Below are 23,844 nucleotides of genomic sequence, written 5' to 3'. Positions count from 1 at the left end.
GAGGCTTCTCTGAGCTGAGAAGCCAGATTCTGGACTCAGACACCAAAGTCCATAGTGCTCCTGGGTCTGGTGGGAGAATGAAAAATAAAAGGAGTGGGAACAAGCCAGCCGTGAAGACAAGAGAATGCACAGCCAAGTAGAAAGGAGCAAGGAAGAATGCTTTAGCGATACTAGAACTCTAAACAGTGGCCTTTGGGCTCAGGTGGCTGAGGTTTCCTATGTTTCGAATGGGGAAAGACATGTTAAGAGATGAAAAGGAAGGTTGGTTGGTCATGAATGATCCAGGAGGGCAGAGACCCAGACGCTTAGCAAAGCTCCTGTGAGGCACTGGGATTCCAGGCCACTGCACACTCCAACCCATGACCTGTTTCCTGAGGTGAACAAACACTTCTTTTGTGAAGAGATAAAACAGGTACTGCATTTTGTTGTTGACATTTTATTTTACTTTGTGAATACTAAGAAGTGGTTGGTAGGGCAGAGGTTCTCTAGGAATGAAGTCAAAGAAAACAGAAGGGACAGGAAACAGACAAGACACCTCCTCAGACTAAGTAAAACCCACCCCTAAAAACTGCAAAAGCCATCCCTCCCCTTCCCCCACCCGAACAATTCAGTCCACAGTCATGAGTCAGGGTGGAGCAACACGGGTATCTGAGCACAGGCTAGGCAAGGGCAAAGTGGGGAGATGCCCTCTGAAACAGAGACAGCGACTGGTGACTCATCATGTACAAGGAAATTAATCAAATAATTAAACGTAATGAGGATAACGAGAGCCTAGCCTCTTATTGTCAAAGAAAGAAAGAAACACAGAAATACAGAAAGGGAGAAAACTGGGCTGAATCCCCTGGTATTAGAGTGGAATTAGAGCTACCTGATTAAATTCACATATCTTAATAAATACATAGGTAAAAATAGAAATAATCGTAAATGTAGAAATATATATAAACATAAAAGGTGTGTGTCTCCCTAGACCTATGCTAAGAGATCTACAAACACTGCTACCCCAGTGATGATAATCAAATCCAATGCCCAGATCTTGTTTTCTAAATCCTATCCTCCCCTAAAAGAGACCAGGGATCCTTGTAGAAAGAGTAGACTCCAGGGCTGGGGTAGGGAAAATACAAGCCTGGAACAGTTTACTATACTTGAAAGTAAGCAAGTGCTCAAAGAATGACAAGGACATCTAGAAAGGACACAGAATCAACCTGAAAGAACTCCTAATGGCCAAATGTGGGATAAGCCACGTACCCAAACAAATAAGGAGAGGAACTGGTTAGAACTCACTGAATAGGGAATTCCATGAATAGGCCATGTGACATAGCCAGACAGACAACACAGGGAGATGGATGGAAGGAATGGGTGGGAGACAGGAAGAGAAAAAAAGGAGAGAAAGAAGAAAATATATTTGTTGACAAGAGGATACTTAAACAGTCTCAAAAAAGTAACTCTCAACAAAATCTGTATTTATGACCAGCGGAAAAAAGTAACTTCACAGAACAGATCATCTGGCAGACAGCGTCCTAAACAAAGTGACCACATCAACTCCAATGGTATAAACCAAAACACTGCGCTTCTTGGTAAAATAACATGCTAAGAGAACACTTCCCAAAGAGCAATACTTTTCTGGATTTTTTTAAAAATGATTTTATTCATTTACTTCACAGAGAGCAAAAGAATACAAGAAGGGGGGAGCAGCAGAGGGAGAGGGAGGAGCAGGCTCCCCGCTGAGCACAGAGCCCTCCAATCTGGAGAGCTGGGCCCCTTGATCCTAGGACCCCAGGACAATGACCCAAGCCAAAGGCAGATGCCTAACAGAATGAGCCACCCAGGTGCCCCACAATACTTTCCTGATACTCCAAACTAAGAAACAGGGCGGGGGGGGGGGGTGCGCACCTGGCTGGCTGAGTCAGCAGAACATGCCTCTCTTACTCTCAGGGCTGTGAGATGGAGTTCCACCTTGGGTATAGAGATTACTTTAAAAACAAACAAAATCTACAAAATAAAGAAGTTTACCAAACTAAGAAACATACAAAATAACAACCTACAATCTTCAAAAATGTCAGTCATGAAAGCCAAGAAAAGATCAAGGAACTATTCCAGATTAAAGAAACAAGTGTTCACAAAGAAAAAAAACAAGCCAAACAAGTCATTTGCCCCTCAACAGGGCAAACCAAGACTGAATTATAGTTTCAAACTACCTCAGGAATGTGACCTTTTAGGAGTCAACGAGGAGTTTCCTGATAAGTACAGTGAGGTAATCTGCATGATAAAAATGCTGCCACCTCACTCTCCGCTCTCCTCACTGGAAGAAGAGGTCCTGGCAGGAAATAATCCTTCCTCTTGGTAGTAACTCCAAGCCTCACCCTCTTTCCCAGAGAAAGCTCTCGTTTCACAACTCCGAGGAGCATCTCCACTTGCTGCATTACAGATGCTGTCCAATTCGTGAAAAGCTTAATAAAGCCAACTAGATCTCCAAATCTATTCAGTTGAATTTTATTTTTTAACACAAGAAAACAAACGTTAACATGATTCTGAGAAGGACTGGTTTCACATAAAGGACGATATTGGCAGCTGGCAAAACCTGAACAGAGTCTGAGGAATGAACCGCAGAACTATTACAATGTTAACTTCTTGATCTTGATGGCTGCATTGTACTTACAAAGAAGAATGTACCTGATTGTGGACGAAATACGCTAAATAACTCAGGGGTGAATAAGCAGCATGTTGGAAATTTAAACTATTCAGGGCTGGAGGGTGGGGGTGGGGCGCAGTTCTAGTCCCAGACATTCCCAATCAGTTTCACAGACTCCTTGAATGCATTTACCTCAGTTACCTTGGACAAAGGGTTCTGATCTACATACAAAATTCACAGAGTAAAGCATCCGGTATGTGTAATGCTGACTAGAAGCACAAGTAACTTAGCAAAATCAGGAAAGACAGAGGGAAAGCGAGAGAGAGAAACTTCTCTCTCTCACACATGCTTTAGTGAGGCTGACTTTAATACTCTAAGATGTTTAGAGTTCAGTAAATGTTACCTAAAATCAGCCCTGACTGTGAAATCCTTCATTCACAGGCCTGTATTTTGGTCTGAGGTGTCTGCTGTGCAGATCTACAGACTGGAAAGGGATAACAAGAGCACTGGTTACATCTTCTGACCCACATGCTTCAGAGCCAGATGTGAGGCAAAGGGCTCTCATTCTAGCACGGTGGGGCCCGTGTGCTAAAAAGAAATGTTCCTACAGAACCAACGTAATGCTCTGGCCTAAGCAGTAAAATTGAAAGACAACTGTCGGCATCTCCTTTTCAAACAACTTCATTTATGAACCAAGAAATGCAGAGTAAGAGGGAGGATACAAAATCTCTTCTTTTCACCTTTCCACAGACTCCTGTTATATTCCATAGTAGATGGCAAAGACCTCTGGGGTCACAATCACTCCTCATAAAAATGCTGAAGATCTACATTCCTTTTCCTAAAGAAAACACAGATTCCACATGTAGAAACCCATTCTATGGAACAATGAGGTCAGAGTGGAAGATTGGTTCTTAAACTTTTACAGCAGAACATAATTTTCTCTTCCTCCTAATAGGTAACTAAAAAGCACAATGTTCTCATAACCAATACAAGAATGGCCTATAATCACGAGGTAAGCGACAGTACAAAGCCAGAGAGTCATTAATGCTCTATGGCCTAAACAGCATAATCTGCTTTACATCTATCTTAATCTATAGCAAATCAGTGTTTCATCACATGTTCAGAAGCTCAGACTATCAGACTATGATAATTTTCTATTAGACAGAGTGAAACTCCAGATGAGTAAGTTAAGTAAAGAGGAGTCAAATGGACACAGCAACTTCCCTTCTCCTCCATTCTCAGAGTCCCGTCTACACCAAGTATAGAGTCTGGATCCCACTGTTCTCAATATTCATCATACAACATGCTTGGCATTCAAGGAGTTTAACTCTATGTTCTTGATCTTTAGGAAGCATCAATACAGCAACACTTCGCTTGAGTAATTTTTTTTAAAGATTTTATTTATTTGTCAGAGACAGAGTACGTGCCCGTGCACACAAGCCGAGGGAGCAGTAGGCAGAGGGAGAAGCAGACTCTCTGCTGACCAGGGAGCCTGATGCGGGACCTGATTCCAGGACCCAGGGATCATGACCTGAGCCAAAGGCAGACGCTTAACTGACTGAGCCACCCAGGCGTCCCTCACTTGAGTAATTTCTGTGTCTTCTGCAAAATCACAGCTAAAAACATAATCCACTATGTCACACAATGGTAGAACCCACAGAATGTCTTTTTCATTGAGCACAATGCCAGGAAAATGCCTGTTTCTGTAAACAAATGAACAGGCTTTCTTTCCACAGACAATGAATACTATGTAATTCAATGCTATACAGAGAAAGGGCTGGTTCCTTGTTAGTCTTAGCAGCCTGAAAACGTGAAGTCAAGTCTTGCACAAGAGTTAAACCGGCCCCCCAGGAGCCTGATAATTTCAAGTCTCTATGTTCTTCCTAGATGGCTTATTCCGTTTTTATCTTTAATTGTTGCTTAGTACTATCTTTAATTCTATTAGTAGATTTAAATCCTCTGGTAAGTACTCAGTGTGAATGTACGTATGTATATATTTTCTATAGGTTACAGTTTTCCTTCTGATGTTTCTTACATTTTGGGGTATCATTCTATATTCAATGACCCAGAAATTAAAAATGATACTGATACCAAGAGGTTAATTTAATAAAGACCAAGCAATGGGCCTCATTCGCTCCGCCTGACAAACCCCACGAGCATATCACCTTTGCAGTAGTCGGCAGGGTCCTCCTGCTCCTCATCGTCGGATCCTAGGATCTCCTCCTCCGGCTCTGGGGGCGTGGGGTCCGGCAGGGGCGGCGGGGGTGGCGGAGGGGGCGGTGGAGGAACTAAGGGAGCTTTCTGCTGAGGCTCCGGCCTGAAACAGTGGAAGGAAAATTCCTGTTTACTTAGAAGTCAGTCTTGCATTATGGACACACATGAGCGTTTCTTAAAACAAGACAAAAAAATAAAACACTAAGAAGAGTTGATTAATGTCACTTTGTCATTCTAGCTGAATTCAAGTAATGTTTCAACATACAGGTCAAGAGGAAAGATTACACTTTACAGACATATTTTCACTCAAAGATTCAGTATTTCTTAAGTCCTGACAAGATCATAAAATATAAGTGAAATAAAGTATTCACCCTTACCCCCCACGATACACAGCCTTGTTAGAACACATCCCACAAAGATTATAAAAAGACAGATGAAAGCAGCCCTGAACGTAAAAAAGGACTTAGTTTCCATTATTTAAAAATGAAATCCTACAGAAATAGTAAGAATGTGGTTAGGTTTCTTGGATGCTTCTAAAAGCTGATTAATACACACTGTAGCTGATGTAGTCATTTTCATCACAGAATTCACAGTTATCGATCAACCTTGCTTATCAAGAACACTGTCCCCAAACTGGAAATTAAACAAAGAAAATACCCATTGTCAAACACAGATACTGTCCAAATATTAATGCCAGGTTTGCAAGGTTTGCAAAATGGTCATTTCTAATTGTCACATAAAGGCTCAATGATGATTAATTATGCTCTTTTACAAAAGTTAAGAAAACCTGTAATGAAAAACATTTTTAAGCTTGAGAGATTACATATATAAACCTTCTTTCAGGAACCTAGAAACTCAAGAGCATACTGAATATATTTGCTTAAATAAATAAGGCATTCATAATGCAATCCTATAAAATCAAGCTTTCACTTACTATAAAATGTAACTGCTATTTCTAACCATGTCCTTCTGGGGAAACCTGAACCTAAGGTCACAACACAGGCATAGAAGCACATCTCTCCCTTCAACTAAGACAAGCTGCCCTAGCAATGGAACCACCACTGCCCTCCCTGGGCTGACCAGAGCTTCGTGGGTAGGAAATGGGGATGTGCGGATACCCTGCAGAAGGTATCTGTGTTCCCCAGAGAGAGTTTCAGTAGGTGAGCAGGGGGTCTCTAGTCTGGGAGCCAGGGGAATCCCACAAGCCCTAATGTGGTAGACAAGTGCTCTTGGCTTTGGCCTGCCCAGTATTCATGGCTCCCCTTCTAAAAACACCCTTCAAGACATCACTACTCTCTGCACAGTGGAAGGCAGCTTCCAGATCTGCTCTCTTCCTGGTGGTACAGGGGAGGGCACCGACAGCTAGAGGTCACCTGAGAGCCCTGGTGCCTTCGGATCAGCAGTCACAGGGTGCAAGTTCATCTGCAGTTGCTGGTACGAGGCAGGGCCAGCAGAGCTGCCCTGACCACTGACCCCTTCTAAGCTGGACCTCTAAATTCTTGCCATATCTAAGATCCTCCAAATAGCATTTACTATATTGCCTTAAGCCTAAGTTAACTACAGTTCATTTATGTGGTTCGTCCCCAACACTCACATTGTCGCAAGCAACAAAGGGGGGCAAGGGTTGAAGGAAACACTAGCAGTCACCAGGAAGAGGTAGGGGTCCTTAAAGGCAAACGCTGGCAATCAGGATCACCTTTGGCAGAACTAACGAACGCTTATGAGCTGAAAATGACTTGTATTGATTTCTACTTGCTAGAATTTGTGAAGACTCAAAGTTACAGCCCTCTGGGTGACAAACATAGGATCGTGGTGGTGATCATATTCTGAGTTAGCCACTGCTCATGATGAAGCCCTGGCAGGGAAGAGTCACAACCAAACACCCACATCACTGCCAGAATGCGTCCAAAAATACATCCAACAGACCTTATGCAAGTGTGATCATCTTTCTGGCAGCTTTGCAGATGCTCCTTCTCTTGTTAACATATGTGCTCTTACTGCAAGTGGAATGTACTGGACAGAAAAGAGGTCCGAGGAGGGGGAGGCAGGGGAGGACTGCACCCATCCCACGGCTTCTCCGGAGAGAAGAGAAGAGAAGGTTAGCAAGATGAATGGTCTCATGCGACCCATTCATTCTTCAGGGCCATTAGCAGAATCTACCCAGCTGAAAACTCTGCTCAATCAGAAATGCTTTGAAAGTTAGCTATTTCTTCCTTAGAAATTTTATATGAATAAACGAGGAGATTCTCCAAATTCAAAAGAAAACGTGTTCTATTCCCTATAGAAACTAGGGAACAAGGAATGAAAAGAACAGAACCGGAGGATCTTGTTTTACTATTTCTTACATTTGGGCCGGGTAGCAGGGGCTGTTTTGTCCTCGTTGGGATGTTATCAGCATCCCTGGCCTCAAGCCACTGAGGTCAGTAACATCCCATCCCCCACCCCCAGGTGCGACCATCAAAACTGGGTCCAGCCGCAGACAACTCCCCTGGGGACAAAGTCATGGCCATTAGGGATCCACTGCTCTCACAATATTTTCTGTTTTTAGCTTCATCTCTATGGAGTAGACTGTATCTGTGTTAAGAGAAAAGAAATTCTAATTTTCATGGGCTCATTTTCTCTCATTTGAGAGGCTCAAATACCTTCATCACAGTGAGTTTCTCTTTGCTTAACAAAATTCTCAGACCCTCTTGTCTCAATGAATAGGCACCTCCCACCCCTCCAGGGAGGACCACACTCAACAGGCAGGCAGAAATCTCCCCCAAAGCCAGTCAGTTTTCTGGGTTAAAGGGATGAGTCGGGGTGCCCTGAAGTATAAAGCAAGCTGAGTAATGCTGACGTAACATTCCAACCAGCCATCATACCGAAGGATCTAGGGCTATGCTGCCTAAATCAGCAGCCGCTGGCCACATGCAGGTATTTGAAATGGGACTAATCCAAATCAAGTTAAGTGTAAAACTACACACTGGATTTCCAAGATTTCATATAAAAAATGTAAAATATCTTATTAATAATTTTGTATTTATTACATGTTAAAACAATAATGTTTGGGATATAATAAAATATATTATTAAAATTAAACTCACCTGATCCTTTTTACTTTTTATTAACGTGACTACTACAACACTTTGAACTACAAATGAGGCCAGCACTACTCTAGGCCCTTCAGATCACCAACCCCACAGGACAGATTCCTGGTCACCCAATAACTGGATTTTTCTTTTCCCTTCTTTTCTTTTCTTTTTTAAGGCTTTATTTATTTATTTGGAAGAGAGAGAATGAGTAGGAGAAGCAGAGGGAGAAACAGATTCCCCGAGGAGCAGGGAGCCAGATCCCAGGACACTAGGATTATGACCCAATCGAAGGCAGACGCTTAACTGACTGAGCCACCCAGGTGCCCTGTGATTTTTTTTTTTTTTTTAAGGCTTCTCCCAGGAACGCCTGGGTGGCTCAGTTGGTTAAGCAGCTGCCTTCGGTTCAGGTCATGATCCCAGTGTCCTGGGATTGAGTCCCACATCGGGCTCCTTGCTCAGCAGGGAGCCTGCTTCTCCCTCTGCCTCTGCCTGTGCTCACTCTGACAAATAAATAAATAAAATCTTTAAAAAAAAAAAAAAAGGCTTCTCCTAGTAACCTGCCTCACATCAATTATCACTAACTATTAAATCACTCAACTCAGCATAGTAAGGCTCAGAACAGTGTTATAGTCCCAATCATTATCTTTTTCATCCCATCCATCCTTGTTACTGCTTCCACACAGGAGAAGCTCTGGTAAATCTGCTGTAGGGTAGCTGTGTGGACCAGGCCACACATCTTTAAGGCTGGCTTCTTCACAGTGGTTTCTCATGGCTTCTACAGCAGCTGTTTCTATCACCAAATACATACTCATGAAATTTACCAACAGATTTTAAAAAATATCTTTTCATCAATCCTGTTGAAAACCATCAAGAAGGTATTTCATATAAGAATTACTAGAAGCACTTAAGAAGCCATGCAGGGAACTCATAAATATTTTCACCAAGGATGCCAACACAATTAAATGGTGAAAGAATGCTCCTTCCAAAAAAATGGTATTGGGAAAATTGGTCATCTGTATGAAATGGGAAAAAAAAAAAAAAAAAAGAATCTGTAACTCTGCCTCACACAAACATAAATATTAATTTGAAATGGTTCAAAGACTTTTTTTTAAAAGATTTTATTTACTTATTTGACAGAGAGACAGGGAGAGAGGGAACACAAGCAGGAGAAGGGGCAGAGGGAGAGGGAGAAGCAGACTTCCTGCTGAGCAAGGAGCTCGATATGAGCCTCTGTGAGGCTCGATCCCAGGACCCTGAGACCATGACCGAAACCAAAGGCAGAGGCCTTCATTACCCTAGGGCTAGGCAACATTTCTTAAATATGACACTAAAAGCATATGCAATAAAAGAAAAAAGATAAAGTGGACTTGATCAAAATTAAGAACTTTTGTGTTTCAAAGGGCAATCAAAAAAGTAAAACCAGTCTACAGAAAGGATGAACATACCTGCAAATCATATAAGATAAGGGTATTATATATCTAGAATATAAAAAGAACTCGAGGGCACCTGAGTGGCTCAGTTGGTGGAACCACCTGCCTTCGGCTCGGGTCATGATCCCAGGGTCCTGGGATTGAGCCCCGTATCGGGCTCCTTGTTCATCGAGGAGACTGTTTCTCTCTCTCCCTCTGCCTACCACTCCCCTTGCTTGTGCTCTGTCAAGTAAATGAATAAAATCTTCAAAAAGTAAAAATAAACAAAATAAAAGAACAAGAACTCGGGGCAGGTGGGTGGCACACTTGCTTGAGCCAACAACTCTTGGTTTTAGCTTAGGTCATAATCTCAGTGTCACGGGATCGGGTCCCATTTTGAGCTCTACACTCGGTGCTTCCCTCTCCCCCTCCTCCTGAGCTCATATGTGTGTGTACACACATGTGCTCTCTCTCAAATAAATACATCTTTAAAAATTGTTAAAAATAGGGGGCACCAGGGTGGCTCAGTGCTTAAAGTCTCTGCCTTCGGCTCAGGTCATGATCCCAGGATTGAGCCCCACATCGGGATCTCTGCTCGGCGGGGAGCCTGCTTCCTTCCCCCCTCTCTCTGCCTGCCTCTCTGCCTACTTGTGATCTTTCTCTCTCTCTCTCTCTGTCAAATAAATAAATAAAATATTTTTAAAAATAAGTAAATAAATGTTAAAAATAAAAATAAAAAGAACTCTTACAACTTGACAATAAAAAGGCAAACCCAACTTAAAAAAGGAAAACGACTAGAAGAGATATTTTCCAAAGATGACCGGTAAATGACCAACAATCACATGAAAGGTGCTCAACCTCACTAGCTGTCTGGGAAATGAAAAATCAAAATCACAATGAGATACCACTTCACACCCAATAGGATGGGTATAATTTAAAAACAAAACAAAACACACAATAACAAGTATTGGGGAGCCTAAAGAAATTAGAACCCTGAATTTGCAGCACAACTGTTACACGGCCCAGCTGCTCTGCAGTTGGGCAGTTCCTAAGAAGGTTGAATTCAGACTTATCATAAAACCCAACAATTCTACTTCCAGGTATATACCCAAAAGAAATGAAAACGTATGTCCCCACGTAGTCTTGTGTGAAAATATTCATAGCAGCATTATTCATAATAGACAAAAAATGTGCATTGACTGATAAATGAATAAATAAAATGTGAATAAATAAAATGTGATATTATTAAGCAATAAAAAGAAATGCAGGGGCGCCTGGGTGGCTCAGTGGGTTAAAGCCTCTGCGTTTGGCTCAGGTCATGATCCCAGAGTCCTGGGATGGAGCCCCCAATTGGGCTCTCTGCTCAGCAGGGAGCCTGCTTCCCACCCCATTCCCCGCTCTGTCTGCCTCTCTGCCTACTTGTGATCTCTCTCTGTCAAATAAATAAATAAAAATCTTAAAAAAAAAAAAAAAAAGGAAATGCAGTACTGACATATGCTACCACATGGGTGACCCCTGAAAACATTATGCTAAATGAAAAATACCAGGCACCAAAGACTACTGTGTAGGATTCCATTTGACATGAACATGTCCAGATCAGGCAAATGTACAGAGAACAGAGTAAATCAGTGGTTGCTGAGGGCTGGCGGTAGGGAAAAGAGAAAAGGAAGGGGAATGGGATTAACTGTTCACATGTACCGAGCAACTTCAAAAAGCTGGGTTTTTTTAAAGCAAAAAAGTGCCCGCACACGCAAACACACACACACACACACACACACAGGTATCTTATAATGTCCACTTTAGAAAGGATAGGCCTACAAGAAAAATTAGAGATACCTACGTTTGGATTTAGAAAATCTATACACATGGTCTCCTTCACAATTGCCCCAGCCACATTATAGCAGAAAGCAGTATGTAGTTCTGTAAATTAACTTAAAGAACATGTTCTCATATAACATAAACAAGGTACCACCCTCAACGACTAGAATAAAAAAATTTAGAAATGAAATTCCAACTTGTCATTTTATTTTTCACAAAGGATTACATATTCATTTTTCCCAACGAAGGACACCTAAATATTCTCACTATTCCAAATAGGATGAGCAAAAAAAATGCCGTTTAAAAACAAGCGGTTTTCCTTAAATATTATAATACTGAGATGATTTTACCATGCTTATCTACTGCCTATTGTATTTTTCATGTACACTGGCTCTACCACACAAGGGAGGAAACTTGAACCCTAGCAAAATGCACGCATCATCGGCCCCACACTGTCATGGCAACCGGAGTCCCGACTTCCTTCCAACTGCTACTTCTTTTGAGCAGAGAAAAGGACAAATAAACTTAACATTTGGCAGAAAAAGGCCTTTCCTTTATTATCAATGTAAATGGCAACTAACACTAGTTTAAGAAATTAATTTATTCACTTCATCTTTAGCCAAAATATACTTAAAAAAAGAAGTTCAAAATGAACTTCTAGAACATTCACATAAAGCCAAATTTTGTTTTCTTTCCCCCTGTGTCCACCACCTAATCTAAAACTCCCTCCCTCCCTCCAACTCCCCATTCTTGATGGTAAATTGTCAGCTAGAGGAATAAGCAATCTGCCATTTCTGCGTAAGGACATAACTAATCAATATATACTTTCTCTCAAAATAGCTTATCCGAAAAGCCTTGCTGTAGCACTGGGGTAAAGCCTCACGACTAAGGAGAAAAAAAAACCCGTAATGATTTCATGTGTTCTTCCCTAATGAAAAAACTTCCAAACTTTGGGTAAATCAAACATGAATGGTAAGTGTCTGCTGTGGTAGGCCAACTTCTAAAACTGAGCCCCAGTGACCCTCACCCTGCAGAATTCCCTGTTCCTCTGAATGTGGGTAGATCCTGTGAACAAGATACCACTCTTACCACGATATTATGCTACATAGCAACTGGGCAGGTATGCTGGGGTGGGCTTGACCTAATTACATGAGCCTTTTAAAAGGAGAGGGTTTTCTCTGGCTGGTCACAGAAGTCAGAGTCGTGCTGCAGCTGGCAGAGGAGAAAGCAAACAACCCTGCTGTGAACTGCCCATCAGGGTCACAGAGCAAGGAATTTCCAGCGACCTCTGGGAGTGAGCACAGTGCCCAAGCCAACAGCTAGAAGGACTAACAAGGACTTCAATGCAAGGAAATGAGTTCTGCCAGTGACCAGTCATCTTGGAAGAGTGCTCTGAGCCCCAACAGAGAACCGCAGTCTTGGCCAACAGCTTGATTTCCAGTCATGAGAATCCAGTCATGCTGTGCAGCCCTAATTTCTGACCTACAGAACTATGAGCTAATAAATGGGTATTGTTTTGGGCTGCTAAGTGTGTGGTAATTTGTTACACAGCAACAGAAAATGAATACAGCTGCCAAGTAAGTTCTCAGTAAGTAATAGAGCAGTTCATGTTAATTTCTCAGATTTTGGCCTCAACTGAGGTCCAGGTTTTTTTTTAGGTAGTTAAAATGGCCAGAGGAATTAAGAAGCTGGGTATTCAAGAATGGAAGCCAATTCTTTTTTGAGCATAGGCAGGTTAAAAAAAGCAAAAAAAAAAAAAAAAAAAAAAAAAAAAAAAAACAAAAACCAAAAACGTATGCCCCAAATTCTAACAGAAATAATCATAATTCCAAGCTAGAACATTTAAACCTTATTTTCCAAGACTACATTTTTTTCTAGAATATGGAACACAGCCAACTAAAATTTGGTGACAAAGCAAACAGACCTGCCTCCCAACTTATTAACATTTTAGATAAGAAAGGAGTTAACTGGGCACCTGGGTGGCTCAGTGGGTTATGCCATTGCCTTCAGCTCAGGTCATGATCTCAGGGTCCTGGGATCAAGTCCCACATCGGGCTCTCTGCTCAGCGGGGAGCCTGCTTCCCTCTCTCTCTCTCTCTCTGCCTGCCTCTCTGCCTACTTGTGATCTCTCTCTGTCAAATAAATAAATAAAATCTTTAAAAAAAAAAAAAAAAAGAAAAGAAAAGAAAGGAGTTAACTCTTTGATCACCTAACAACAGATATATGACAGAGCTACACACTTCTTAAGCCACCAGTACTGTGAATGCTTTATAAAACATTAGTGGGACCTGGGAGAAATATTACTACTGAAGTTGAAAAAGACTAACAGAAAAAATATAAGCCAGAGCTAAGAGGCGTGTAAGAAGACATCCACCGATCCCACACACGGTCAGAAGAGTGTCTACCACAACCCAGCAAAAGCTTCCCAGGAGCCCAGCACTAAGGGACGCACTCTAGCAAGGAGAGAAATGCAGGTCAACAGGGATACACGAACACAAGCAGTGCTTCCCAGGTATCGTCAGGGAGGGGGAGATGGCAGGAAACACCTACATGCTGGGACTGACCAGGACAAGGTGCGAAGGGTCGGGGCAGCAGACAGGTGGAGGCCCAAGTCCCAGGGACACAAGGTGACCAGAAGCACAAAGGCCTAAAAGAGCCTTTGGAGTACCATGGCTGGAGACAGGCAAGAGATTCTGCTGTCATCAGCTCATGGAGGAATGACCCACAGCACCGTTCTAAGCAGGCTGGGCTCTATCCTTACAGCAAGCAGGAGCCACTGAAATGTAAGAGATTTGTTTTCTGCCAAGAACATACGGAACTGGTATGTGGAATGGGTAGAAAGGATAAAAGTCAGAAGCAAGGAAACCGGTGCGGAGCCCAGAGAAGAGAGGATAAAGCCATGAACTCAGAACTTGGTAATTCAGTTGGTGGAGGTTGGTCTTTGCCTCCTAGATTTCTGGTAGTAAGATAGCACTACCATTAATTTGGATAGCAAACAGAGCCAGGAGGAAGAGAGGAAGGGCTTCCAGAGAAAATTTCCTTCTCTTTTAGTTCATCTCAGTTTGAGAGGCATTTGGGACACCCAGCAGTATAGGAATATAGTGGCTTGCTTGGTATATAGAATCTATAGCTAAAAAATAAAAATTTGGGCTATAAATAGAAGTAGAGCTCATAAGCAAACAGCTTATGGTAGCTACAGCCTTTTCCAAAGTACGTGAGAATGCCAAGGAGAAATGATGAGTGAAATGGCCCAGGGCAGGGGCGTCTGGTTGGCTCAGTGGTTAAAGCCTCTGCCTTCGGCTCAGGTCATGATCTCAGGGTCCTGGGATCGAGTCCCGCATCGGACTCTCTGCTCAGCAGGGAGCCTGCCTCCTCCTCCTGTCTGTCTCTGCCTGCCTCTCTGCCTACTTGTGATCTGTCAAATAAATTAAAAAAAAAAAAAAAAAAATCTAAAAAAAAAAAAAAAAAAGAAAGAAAGAAAGAAAGAAATGGCCCAGGGCAGAGCCTAGCGGAGCCAGAGTACAAGGTTATGAAGGCACCAGCTTAAAATCCGTAACAATGACCAAGACTATAATCACCAATATAGTCATATATTTTATGTACAGATTTTTTTTTTTTTTTTAAGATTTTATTTAGTTGTTTGACAGACAGAGATCACAAGTAGGCAGAGAGGCAGGCAGAGAGAGAGAGGAAGGGAAGCAGGCTCTCCACTGAGCAGAGAGCCCGATGCGGGGCTCGATCCCAGGACCCTGAGACCATGACCCGAGCCAAAGGCAGAGGCTTAATCCACTGAGCCACCCAGGCGCCCCTATTTTATGTACAGATTTTAAAGAATATGCATATATTCTTTATACCTCTTACATGAGGTATAAAAACCTCATGTAAGCCTACCTTTTACATTAGGATGAGATATGCACTAAAAAAAGGAAAAAGAGAAAAAAAGCCAGCAAACCTAGGTAGGACCCATATGTGTTTCCACCGAAATACTGTTTGTAGGCGATCAAGTCAAAGGGGCGTCTCAAAAGGTAGAGACCTGTGTGTTGACGAAACTTACTACGACCACTCACGGCTGCCTCATGTTACTCAGGAAATAATGCAACACGTACCACTTTGGACAAGACTTCTGCAAACATCCACAACTTTTAAATCCGAAAGCAACTATAATTATACAATTCAATAGGCACTAGCCAAATTAATTGAGAGTAAAATTTAAAATTCAGTTCTTAATCACTCTAGCCTCAGAAGCACTCAGCAGCCACACACGGCTGGTGGCTACGGTACTAGGCAGCGGAGACCCACAACATTCCCGTCACCACAGGAAGCTCTATTGGACAACACTGCTATAGGCAATATTCTAAAAGCATGAACTTCTTCCAGCATGTCATTGTTTTTAATAAATAAATAAGATCAACCAAAAGAGTCTGAAACATTTTTCTATGCAGCCCACTACTAGAAGTTTGAAAAATAAGCTATAAAATTATAAACAGGGTGTATATTCAATTTAAATTGGACAGATGATTCCAATATCTGAATACCCTTTGGCTCAGCACACCTCCTTCCTGGAATTCATCTTACTGATACACTCACAGTGACAAGGTCTGCAAACAGCAATATATCAGAACCCAAATGTGTAGCAAGAGAGGACTTATTATTAATAACACCTGGTAGATTACGATAGACATATACAACTCTGCCAGAAAGAATGAGATGAATGAGATTAAGAAAAGTCCACCCACAATGGCATCTAACAGAATAAAGTACTTAGGAATAAATTTAACAAAATAATGCCAAAACTTGGGGCACCTGGGTGGCTCAGTGGGTTAAAGCCTCTGCCTTCGGCTCAGGTCATGATCTCATGATCTCCGGGTTCTGGGATCGAGCCCCGCATCAGGCTTCTGCTCAGCAGGAAGCCTGCTTCCCCCTCTCTCTCTGCCTGCCTCTCTGCCTACTTGTGATCTCTGTCTGTCAAATGAATAAATAAAATCTTTAAAAAAAAAATATCAAAACTCATACAGTAAAAACTAAAAAACATTATTGAAAGAATTTAAAGAAGACCTAAATAAACAGAAATGCATGCTAGCTTCGTGGACTGGAGATTTAATACTGTTAAGATGACAATATGCCCCCAAATGATCTACACATTCAATTCAATCCATAGCAAAATAAGAGCTGGCCTGTTTGCAGAAATTGACAAGTCATTCCTAAAATTCATATGCAAATGCAAGGGCCCAGAATAGCCAAAACAATCTTGAAAATGAGCAAAAATTGGAAGACTCATACTTCTTGATTTCAAAACTCACTACAAAGGCACAGTAATCAAGACAGTGTGGTATGGACAAAAGGTTGGACGCACAGAGCGAGTTGACGGGAACTGAGAGTACAGAAATAAACCCTTAGCATATAGTCAACGGATTTTTCAGCAAGAGTAGTCTTTTCAACAAGGGCAGTGCCAACAAAGTGATGGGACAACTGAATATCCATATGGAAAGTACAGACTCCTAACTCACATCATACACACTAAAAAATAACTCGTAACAGGTCAAAGACCTAGATGTTGAGATCTAACACTATATAAATCTCCTAGAAAACATGCTCATCATCCACCGTCAGAAAAATGAAAATCAAAACCACAATGAGATACCACTTCACAATTACCAGGATAATAATCTCAAATCAGTAACAATCAAGTGCCGTGTGTGTTGTTATACTGTTGTAAGGTCCAGGGGCAACAATGACAAGAACAAAATACACGGAAAGGCAACAATGTTCTCTTGGGCCAGGTGAGTCCCGGGGAATGCTTAGAGAAAGGAGTCACAGTTGAGGCTCTCCTATAAGGAGCGACAAGTAGCAAGGGAAAAGACTTTCGGGCAGGGAACTGCATGAGAGAACACAGGTATGGCGGCAAGAAAGGGCTTGTTCAGCTTTGCTGACACATAACAGATAGATAATAGCATGTGATGGCAAGGATGTGCTGACATCAGAACCCTCGTACACTGCTAAGGAGAAAGGAAAATGGTGCAGCCATTTTGAAGACATTTGAAAAACTGGAGGCACTTTCTCAAAATGTTGGAAGAGAGTTACTGTATGACTCAGCAATTCCACAACCAGGTATATAACAATGAAGAGAAACTAAACATACATCAAAACAACAACTTGTATATAAATCGTCAGTGCATCACTACTCATAACAGCCAAAAGGAACAACCACCCAAATGCCCGTTACCAGCAACAAAACAATCAAAAGGAATAAAGTACTTTCAGAGGCTACAACGATGATCTCTGAAAGCATTATGGTCGATCAGAGAAGCCGATCACTAGAGATCACGGTGAATGACTCCATTCCTACACAGTTCCTAGAACGGACAAAAGATCAACAGCTGCTTAAGGGGATGGGAGGAAATGGGAGGACGACTCACGTGTAAGAGTTCCTTTCCAGGGTGATGGAAATGTTATAAAATTAAGTGGTTGGTGATGGTTGCAAAACTTTAAGTATACTGGAAAACCTTGAAATTGTACGCCTGAAATGGGTACATTTAGAGTAGGTGAATTCTCTCTCGAGAAAGGCGTTACACAGAAATAATGAGGCAGTGCTCTATGTACAGACAGGGAGGACGTGCCCTGCTAAACACAAGACGCCAAGCAGTTGTCTTATGCCGCGCGGACCTCCGGCTCTGCAGAGACAAGAAGGGTGTGCCTTGTGTTGCTATCTCTGGATGGAGCAACAAGAAACCAGCAGTGACGGCAGTGACGGCTCTATGCAGGGAGAGGAACTCAGTGACTGGTGGCCAGGGAAAGGAATGAACGTTTCCAAAATTCCTCATGAGCCTTCCATGCTTTTCCAATTTGGTACCGCATGCACGCCTACTTAACTTATAAAGACAGGAAAGGAAAATAAGGAAAGAGAAACAAGATGCTGGGAAAGTAGTTCACACCTATGATACCCATTCCCTGCAGTTCCGCTGAGGAGAACTTACTACAGAGCTCTAATACAGAACCAGAGGTTCAGCTAAAGGTCAAAGTCCAACTGCCATGCAGCTTTCTGATAGAAAGGCTGTGGTCAGGCTTCACTATTAGTTCTATGACTTACAAATCCACAAGAACTCAAGTCAGCGACAAGTTCTCGGGGCCTGGAAAAAAGTCAGAGTGTGGTGAAAACTGAGAGAGATGATACATAAGTGGGCCGGGATGGTGACTGTGCATGCAGTGGCAGGCAGGGTATCAAAGTGAATCCTGCCCTCCCTCCCCACCGATGTGTGGTGACTGTGAACCTGTCTCTGCAGGGCTCCAGCTGTGGCTAAGAGGGATACCCTGACACATCTCCCCTAACACTGCTAGTGGGCCTCTGGCCCTCTGTTCACCTGTGACTGTCATAATGCAAAGGCCGGCATCAGTCCCACCTCTTAACCCCTGTGCTTCTACACCCATGTTATCTCATAGTCATGATTAGTTAAGAGATTTAGGAATGTTTCACCAGGATCTCTGTTGTTAATGATCAAATATTTCTATAAGACAAAAAAGGGGGCTATATTGTTGTTATAATCATCTTTGAAGAGAATGATGTCTAACATGAATTTTTAAAACTTAATGTGTAAACAAATTGCTTAATAAATCTTCTCTATTAACACATGACTTGGGTGCCTGGGTGGCTCAGTCAGTTAAGCATCCGCCTTCAGCTCAGGTCATGATCCCAGCGTCCTGGGATCAAACCCTGCATCCGGCTTCCTGCTCAATGGCAGCCCGCTTCTCCCTCTCCACCACTAGTGCACTCTCTCTCAAGTAAATAAATAAAACCTGAAAAACAAAAACAAAAAAACATGACTCATTCTAACTGGGTCTTTTTTTGACAAGTACAAAGGTAAGAAGAGCTTGTGAGCTAGGGTTCCACACAATGAGCTTTACACATCAAAACTGTTCCCATATTAAAAACGCTATCCCCCAGAGGGGAAACAATTCACAATTGCTGGCACAGAATTTTGATCACCTGAAGATTTATTGGTCTTCTCCAATACATTCCATCTCTCTGGAACTTTAGTTTCATTCATCCATATTGTTAAATTTTAAATAAACAGCTTTATTTCTGAAGGCAGTTGTTTCAATTAGCCCTACTACCAACCTCACTGTAGGAATTGTGTATATTGTTCTTTGAAGATGTTAAAGCACATGCATATTATTCTTGTAGGAGTGGCCATTCTCAGAGACTGGTGGTTACCTGAAGAAGCCATCAGAAAAACATTTTCCAAGGAAATGAGACATTCTGCAAGCACCAAATCCAATCCCAGCGGGAGAGGCTCCAGAATAAAGTGGGAGTAGTTTAGGATTCCAACTACGTGGACAGGCTCTCGGAAGAGGTAAGACCAGAAGAAGTGAAGCAAGCACCCAGGATTGGCCAGTGAGGTGGACGTGGGATACCGTGTCGAACTTCTTCAGGTTGGTGTGGATGGGGAAGTCCTCCTTAGGAATTCATGGCCTCGCGCTTCCCGGCATGAGGAGTTAGCACCGGAGTTTATCATCATACCTGCCCCGTCCTGGAAACCTCCCAAGCCAAGAAATCTAGAGTGCTTCTGGGTCGCTGCCGTTCCAGGGCTCCCAGAGGGAGTAAAAACAAATCCTCTTGGGAGAAGTGTACCCTCAGTCCGGGCTCCCGGGTTTCTCAGTGACTAAGACTGTGGAAATGTAATGTAACAGTTTTTTTTGTTTGTTTTTTCAAATCATCACGGAAACAAGGAAACAACACCCTGTGAGCAAGCCAAAAGAAATAATCAACAAAAACAGATTTCAGATACTAGTATTGTGGAATACAGAATATAAAAATAAGGATGTCCACAATGTCGATAGAAATACAGGAAATAAAGCATGAGCAGAAAAAAAATAAGACTTAAAATTCGTTGAGCGGATTAGACCACAAGTAGACTGAAGACGGACCTGAAGAAATCACCCAGTACAGATCACAGATAAAGAGACTGAAAATATGAAAGAAAGGCTAAGACATGCAGTAGAGTGAGAAGATCTAAACTAATACCTGGATCCAAAAAAAGGGAGAAAACAGAGAAGAGTCACTATTAGAAGAAATAACAGCAGAGGATTCTCCAGAATTGATAAAATAATATAATAACTTCTCAGATTCAGAAAGCACAAAGTATGCCAGATAAAAAGGAATCACAACAGAGAAAAATTGAAGAACCCCAAAAGCAAAGAGAGAAAAAAAAGTGGGGGGGGGGGACAGCCAGCTTTCCTACAGAGAATGACAACCACACTGTCACCAGACCTCTCAAAAGGAAGAATGCAATTTGTCAAACAGTTGTGTGAGATCACTGAAGTGTCAGGAGCCAGTAACTGAATTCTCGGTTGTGTAACTGGCTAAAGACAAAATACGCGTGAGCACACGCACCGGGAGGAGTCCTCTCTGCTACTGACAGCCACTTACGGCATTCAGAGTGTGACTCACCAGGACGGAGATGAGGCCCAGGAACCTGCGTGTTCGGGCAGAACCACAGCCCCCCGCCCCTGCACCAGACTCTGACGCCCTCCACTGCATACACATGTCACCACCATCAACATTACACACCAAGTCTTTTGCTCTCGTTTTCTGTATTACTTTCTAACGACCTTTTAAACAAGAAAAATCAGGATCACGTGCACTTTGGATATAAGTGTCAAGTAAATCTTCAGACAAATAATGTGCTGATTTCATGCTGTCCAAAAGATGATGGCAGGAAAGATAAACTGTGGCTAAACAAGGGAATAACTACTCAGCAATAAGACAATCAACTGTGGGGCGCCTGGGTGGCTCAGTGGGTTAAAGCCTCTGCTTTCGGCTCAGGTCATGATCCCAGGGTCCTGGGATCGAGCCCGGCATCGGGCTCTCTGCTCAGCAGGGAGCCTGCTTCCTCCTCTCTCTCTGCCTGCCTCTCTGCCTACTTGTGATCTCTGTCTGTCAAATAAATAAAATCTTTGAAAAAAAAAAAAAAAAAAAAAGACAATCAACCGTAAGCACAGTGCTCGTCACTACCGAGTACAGAATAGTGCGGACCCCTCAATTACTGACATAACACACCCGGCACTCAGTCCCGACCTTCGCTCCATGTGAGAGGACGCGCTGCCTCATGAGGGCGGTACCTAACCGGAGAGAAAACCAAAGCTCCGGCCTTAAACACAGGAAGAGTCTTACCTAAGGTGGAACAGAAATTCAACACATACAGTGGAACTAAGACCAGCTCCCATGACAGCAGATACTACAAACGACTCTCGCGTTCACAGACAACAGAGTCCCATTTCAGTGCGAGTTTATCGAATAACTGAAGACTGTCCTGATGAACATCGAACTCACAGCGCGGTCGGGGCAGGGACTAGGGCCCTCAACCCGTCTGAGCAGCTCACCAACTCATCGCAGACAGAACGCACAGACTGGGACATTCTCTCCCCTTCCCTGTGTCATAAATTTTGTGATTCTACCTCACAGTTCCAAGTTCTGTTTGATTTCCCGAGTACTGAGAAGATACCTCATTTATGTATTCAAGAAATATTTACTGAACTCTTTTTCTTGCTAAAATGAGTAAAATATGTATCTTTATTCACAGAACTAGGACTCTAACAGGTTATATACGGGTATAATATACAAGTATATCAGGTTAAATAACAAACTAAAACAAGCCACACACTGGTTTGAAAATATTATTTCTGTTAACTCCCAACATATTCAAGTTATAGTTTCCCACACTGTTATAAGGTCCAGGGGAAACAATGATAAGAACAAAATACACGGAAAGGCAATGATACTCTCTTGGGCCAGGTGAGTCCTGAGGAATGCTTAGAGAAAGGAGTCACAGTTGAGGCTCACCTGTGAGGCGGGACAAGTAGCAAGGGAAAAGACTTTCGGGGCAGGGAACTGCATGAGTGAACACAGGTATGGCGGCAGGAAAGGGCTTGTTCAGTTTTGCTGACACATAACAGACCCAAAGGAAAATATTGGCAGAAATTCTATAAAGAAAGGTTCGGACCAGATTTTGACACCCTTGAATAAAGAATGTGGACTTTATTTCTGGTAAGATATAAATGCCATGCAATATTTAATCTACTTTTATCTTAGAAGCCGTAACACAATAGTTCCTAAAGCAGACTATACACCAAAATCACAGGGAAGCTTTTCCAAAAAACCAAAGCCTAGGCCCAGGAGACTGTGACTCAGTGGGTCTGGAATGTGTCCTGGACACAGTCACTAGGAGACTGGTACACACCCACGGTTAGAAGGCACTGCCACCTCTACCAGATGTCTACCAGTAATGCACTCAAGTGTGCTTATGATTCAAACACAGTTGACCCCTGAACAATGTGCGTGACAGGAACACCACCAACCTTCATCCAGTCAAAAATCTGCATATAATTTCTGATTCCCCAAACACTTATCTACTGTTCACCAAGTGTCTTCCTTATAAACAGCCAGTTAACACACATTTTCTATGTTATATATGTTACATATTGTATTCTTACAATTAAAAAACTGAGACAAAAATATTAATAAAACTGTAGGGAAAGTACATTTATAGTACTGTACTGTATATAAAAAAAATATCTGTGCAAGTGAACCATTTCAGTCCAAACCCCTGTCATTCAAGGGTCGACTGCATGGGCAAACAGATAGGAAGAGACAAAAGCAAAGAAAGGCTGACAGAAATAAAAATTTCTAATCCTCTAAAAGACTTCAGGAAATGGATCTCCCTTTTAATGAATGCATATTTCTTAAAATTTACTATCCTAATCACCCACTTCAAGTAAAAGCAACTTTGGGTTAATTCCATTAAAATATAAATAATTATATCCTTATGTAGGAGTTCCACCTCAGAAAACCACAGCTCAAGAATGTCTAATTTAAACATGACTGATTAGCATACATTTTTCTTCTGTCTTTCCAATAATAAAAAACCAAGAAAACCCACAAGAACAAAGACAATAAAAAGTAAAAACTGAAAAACAAGACATTTGATGTTTTTTGAAAACAAAGTGAATGGAGGAGATGAGCAGCAGGAAGAACACAAGCAGCTGCAAGTGAAAGTCACTGCAGAAACAGACACTGACTAGACACTGGTGCAGCCTCAGCACCAGGGCAGGGTACGGCAGGAGGGGGGTGGGGGGGCGGCAGCACTGGATGAAGCCCAGGCTCCCTCCCCACACACCCTCTCCCCTCAGAGTGGCCAGATTACAACTGTCCCTGAGGCCAAGACTAGATGTTTTGGAGACTGGAGGCACAGAGCACACGGTAAGGTACTGAGATAAGCGACATTTTGACGATGAACAGTGAGACTCTCGGACTCCTTACTCCACGCTGCTTCCACAACACAAGCCCAGCTGCACCTTCTCCTCCTGGGCAGGAGTCTGGAGAAGTCTTTCCTGGAGAAACTGAACAATCTCACCCAGGCCAGAGCCAGGTACAATTACAACGGAATTTTTTCCCACCCTCCTCTTTTTCTGTGATACAAAAGAGCGTTTACAAATCACCCACTGGATTCTCCCTTGATGAAGGTCAGTTAGCTCCTCTACCCAAGTTCCCTCCAGCTTTCTAGCGCTGGGTAGTCCAGCGTTCTTTACCGGGTCTGATGCTACGGTAGACGACCAAGGACAAGAACTAGGCCTTGCTGCCTCCTACCTCACACAGGTGCCTACTCAGACAGACCTTAAATAATGCATGCTGAGCGAAAAACCACAC

The 23,844-nt window shown here is 42.5% G+C and overlaps 1 protein-coding gene across 5 annotated transcripts in view; it reads right to left on the bottom strand.

Moving 5' to 3' along the window:
• Positions 1-23,844, bottom strand: part of LOC111155212 (SRSF protein kinase 2) — a 252,401-nt gene that overhangs the window by 73,935 nt on the left and 154,622 nt on the right. For all 5 annotated transcript variants that reach the window (XM_022515317.1, XM_022515318.1, XM_022515316.1 and 2 more), the window contains one exon: positions 4,795-4,946. In XM_022515317.1, the coding sequence (XP_022371025.1) occupies positions 4,795-4,946 (152 nt within the window). The remainder of the gene's footprint in view (positions 1-4,794; positions 4,947-23,844) is intronic.

The sequence above is a fragment of the Enhydra lutris genome, unplaced genomic scaffold (assembly GCF_002288905.1).
Source record: "Enhydra lutris kenyoni isolate GAN:26980312 unplaced genomic scaffold, ASM228890v2 scaffoldscaffold40, whole genome shotgun sequence".
NCBI lineage: Eukaryota > Metazoa > Chordata > Mammalia > Carnivora > Mustelidae > Enhydra > Enhydra lutris.
This window is presented reverse-complemented; position numbering and strand designations above follow the sequence as displayed.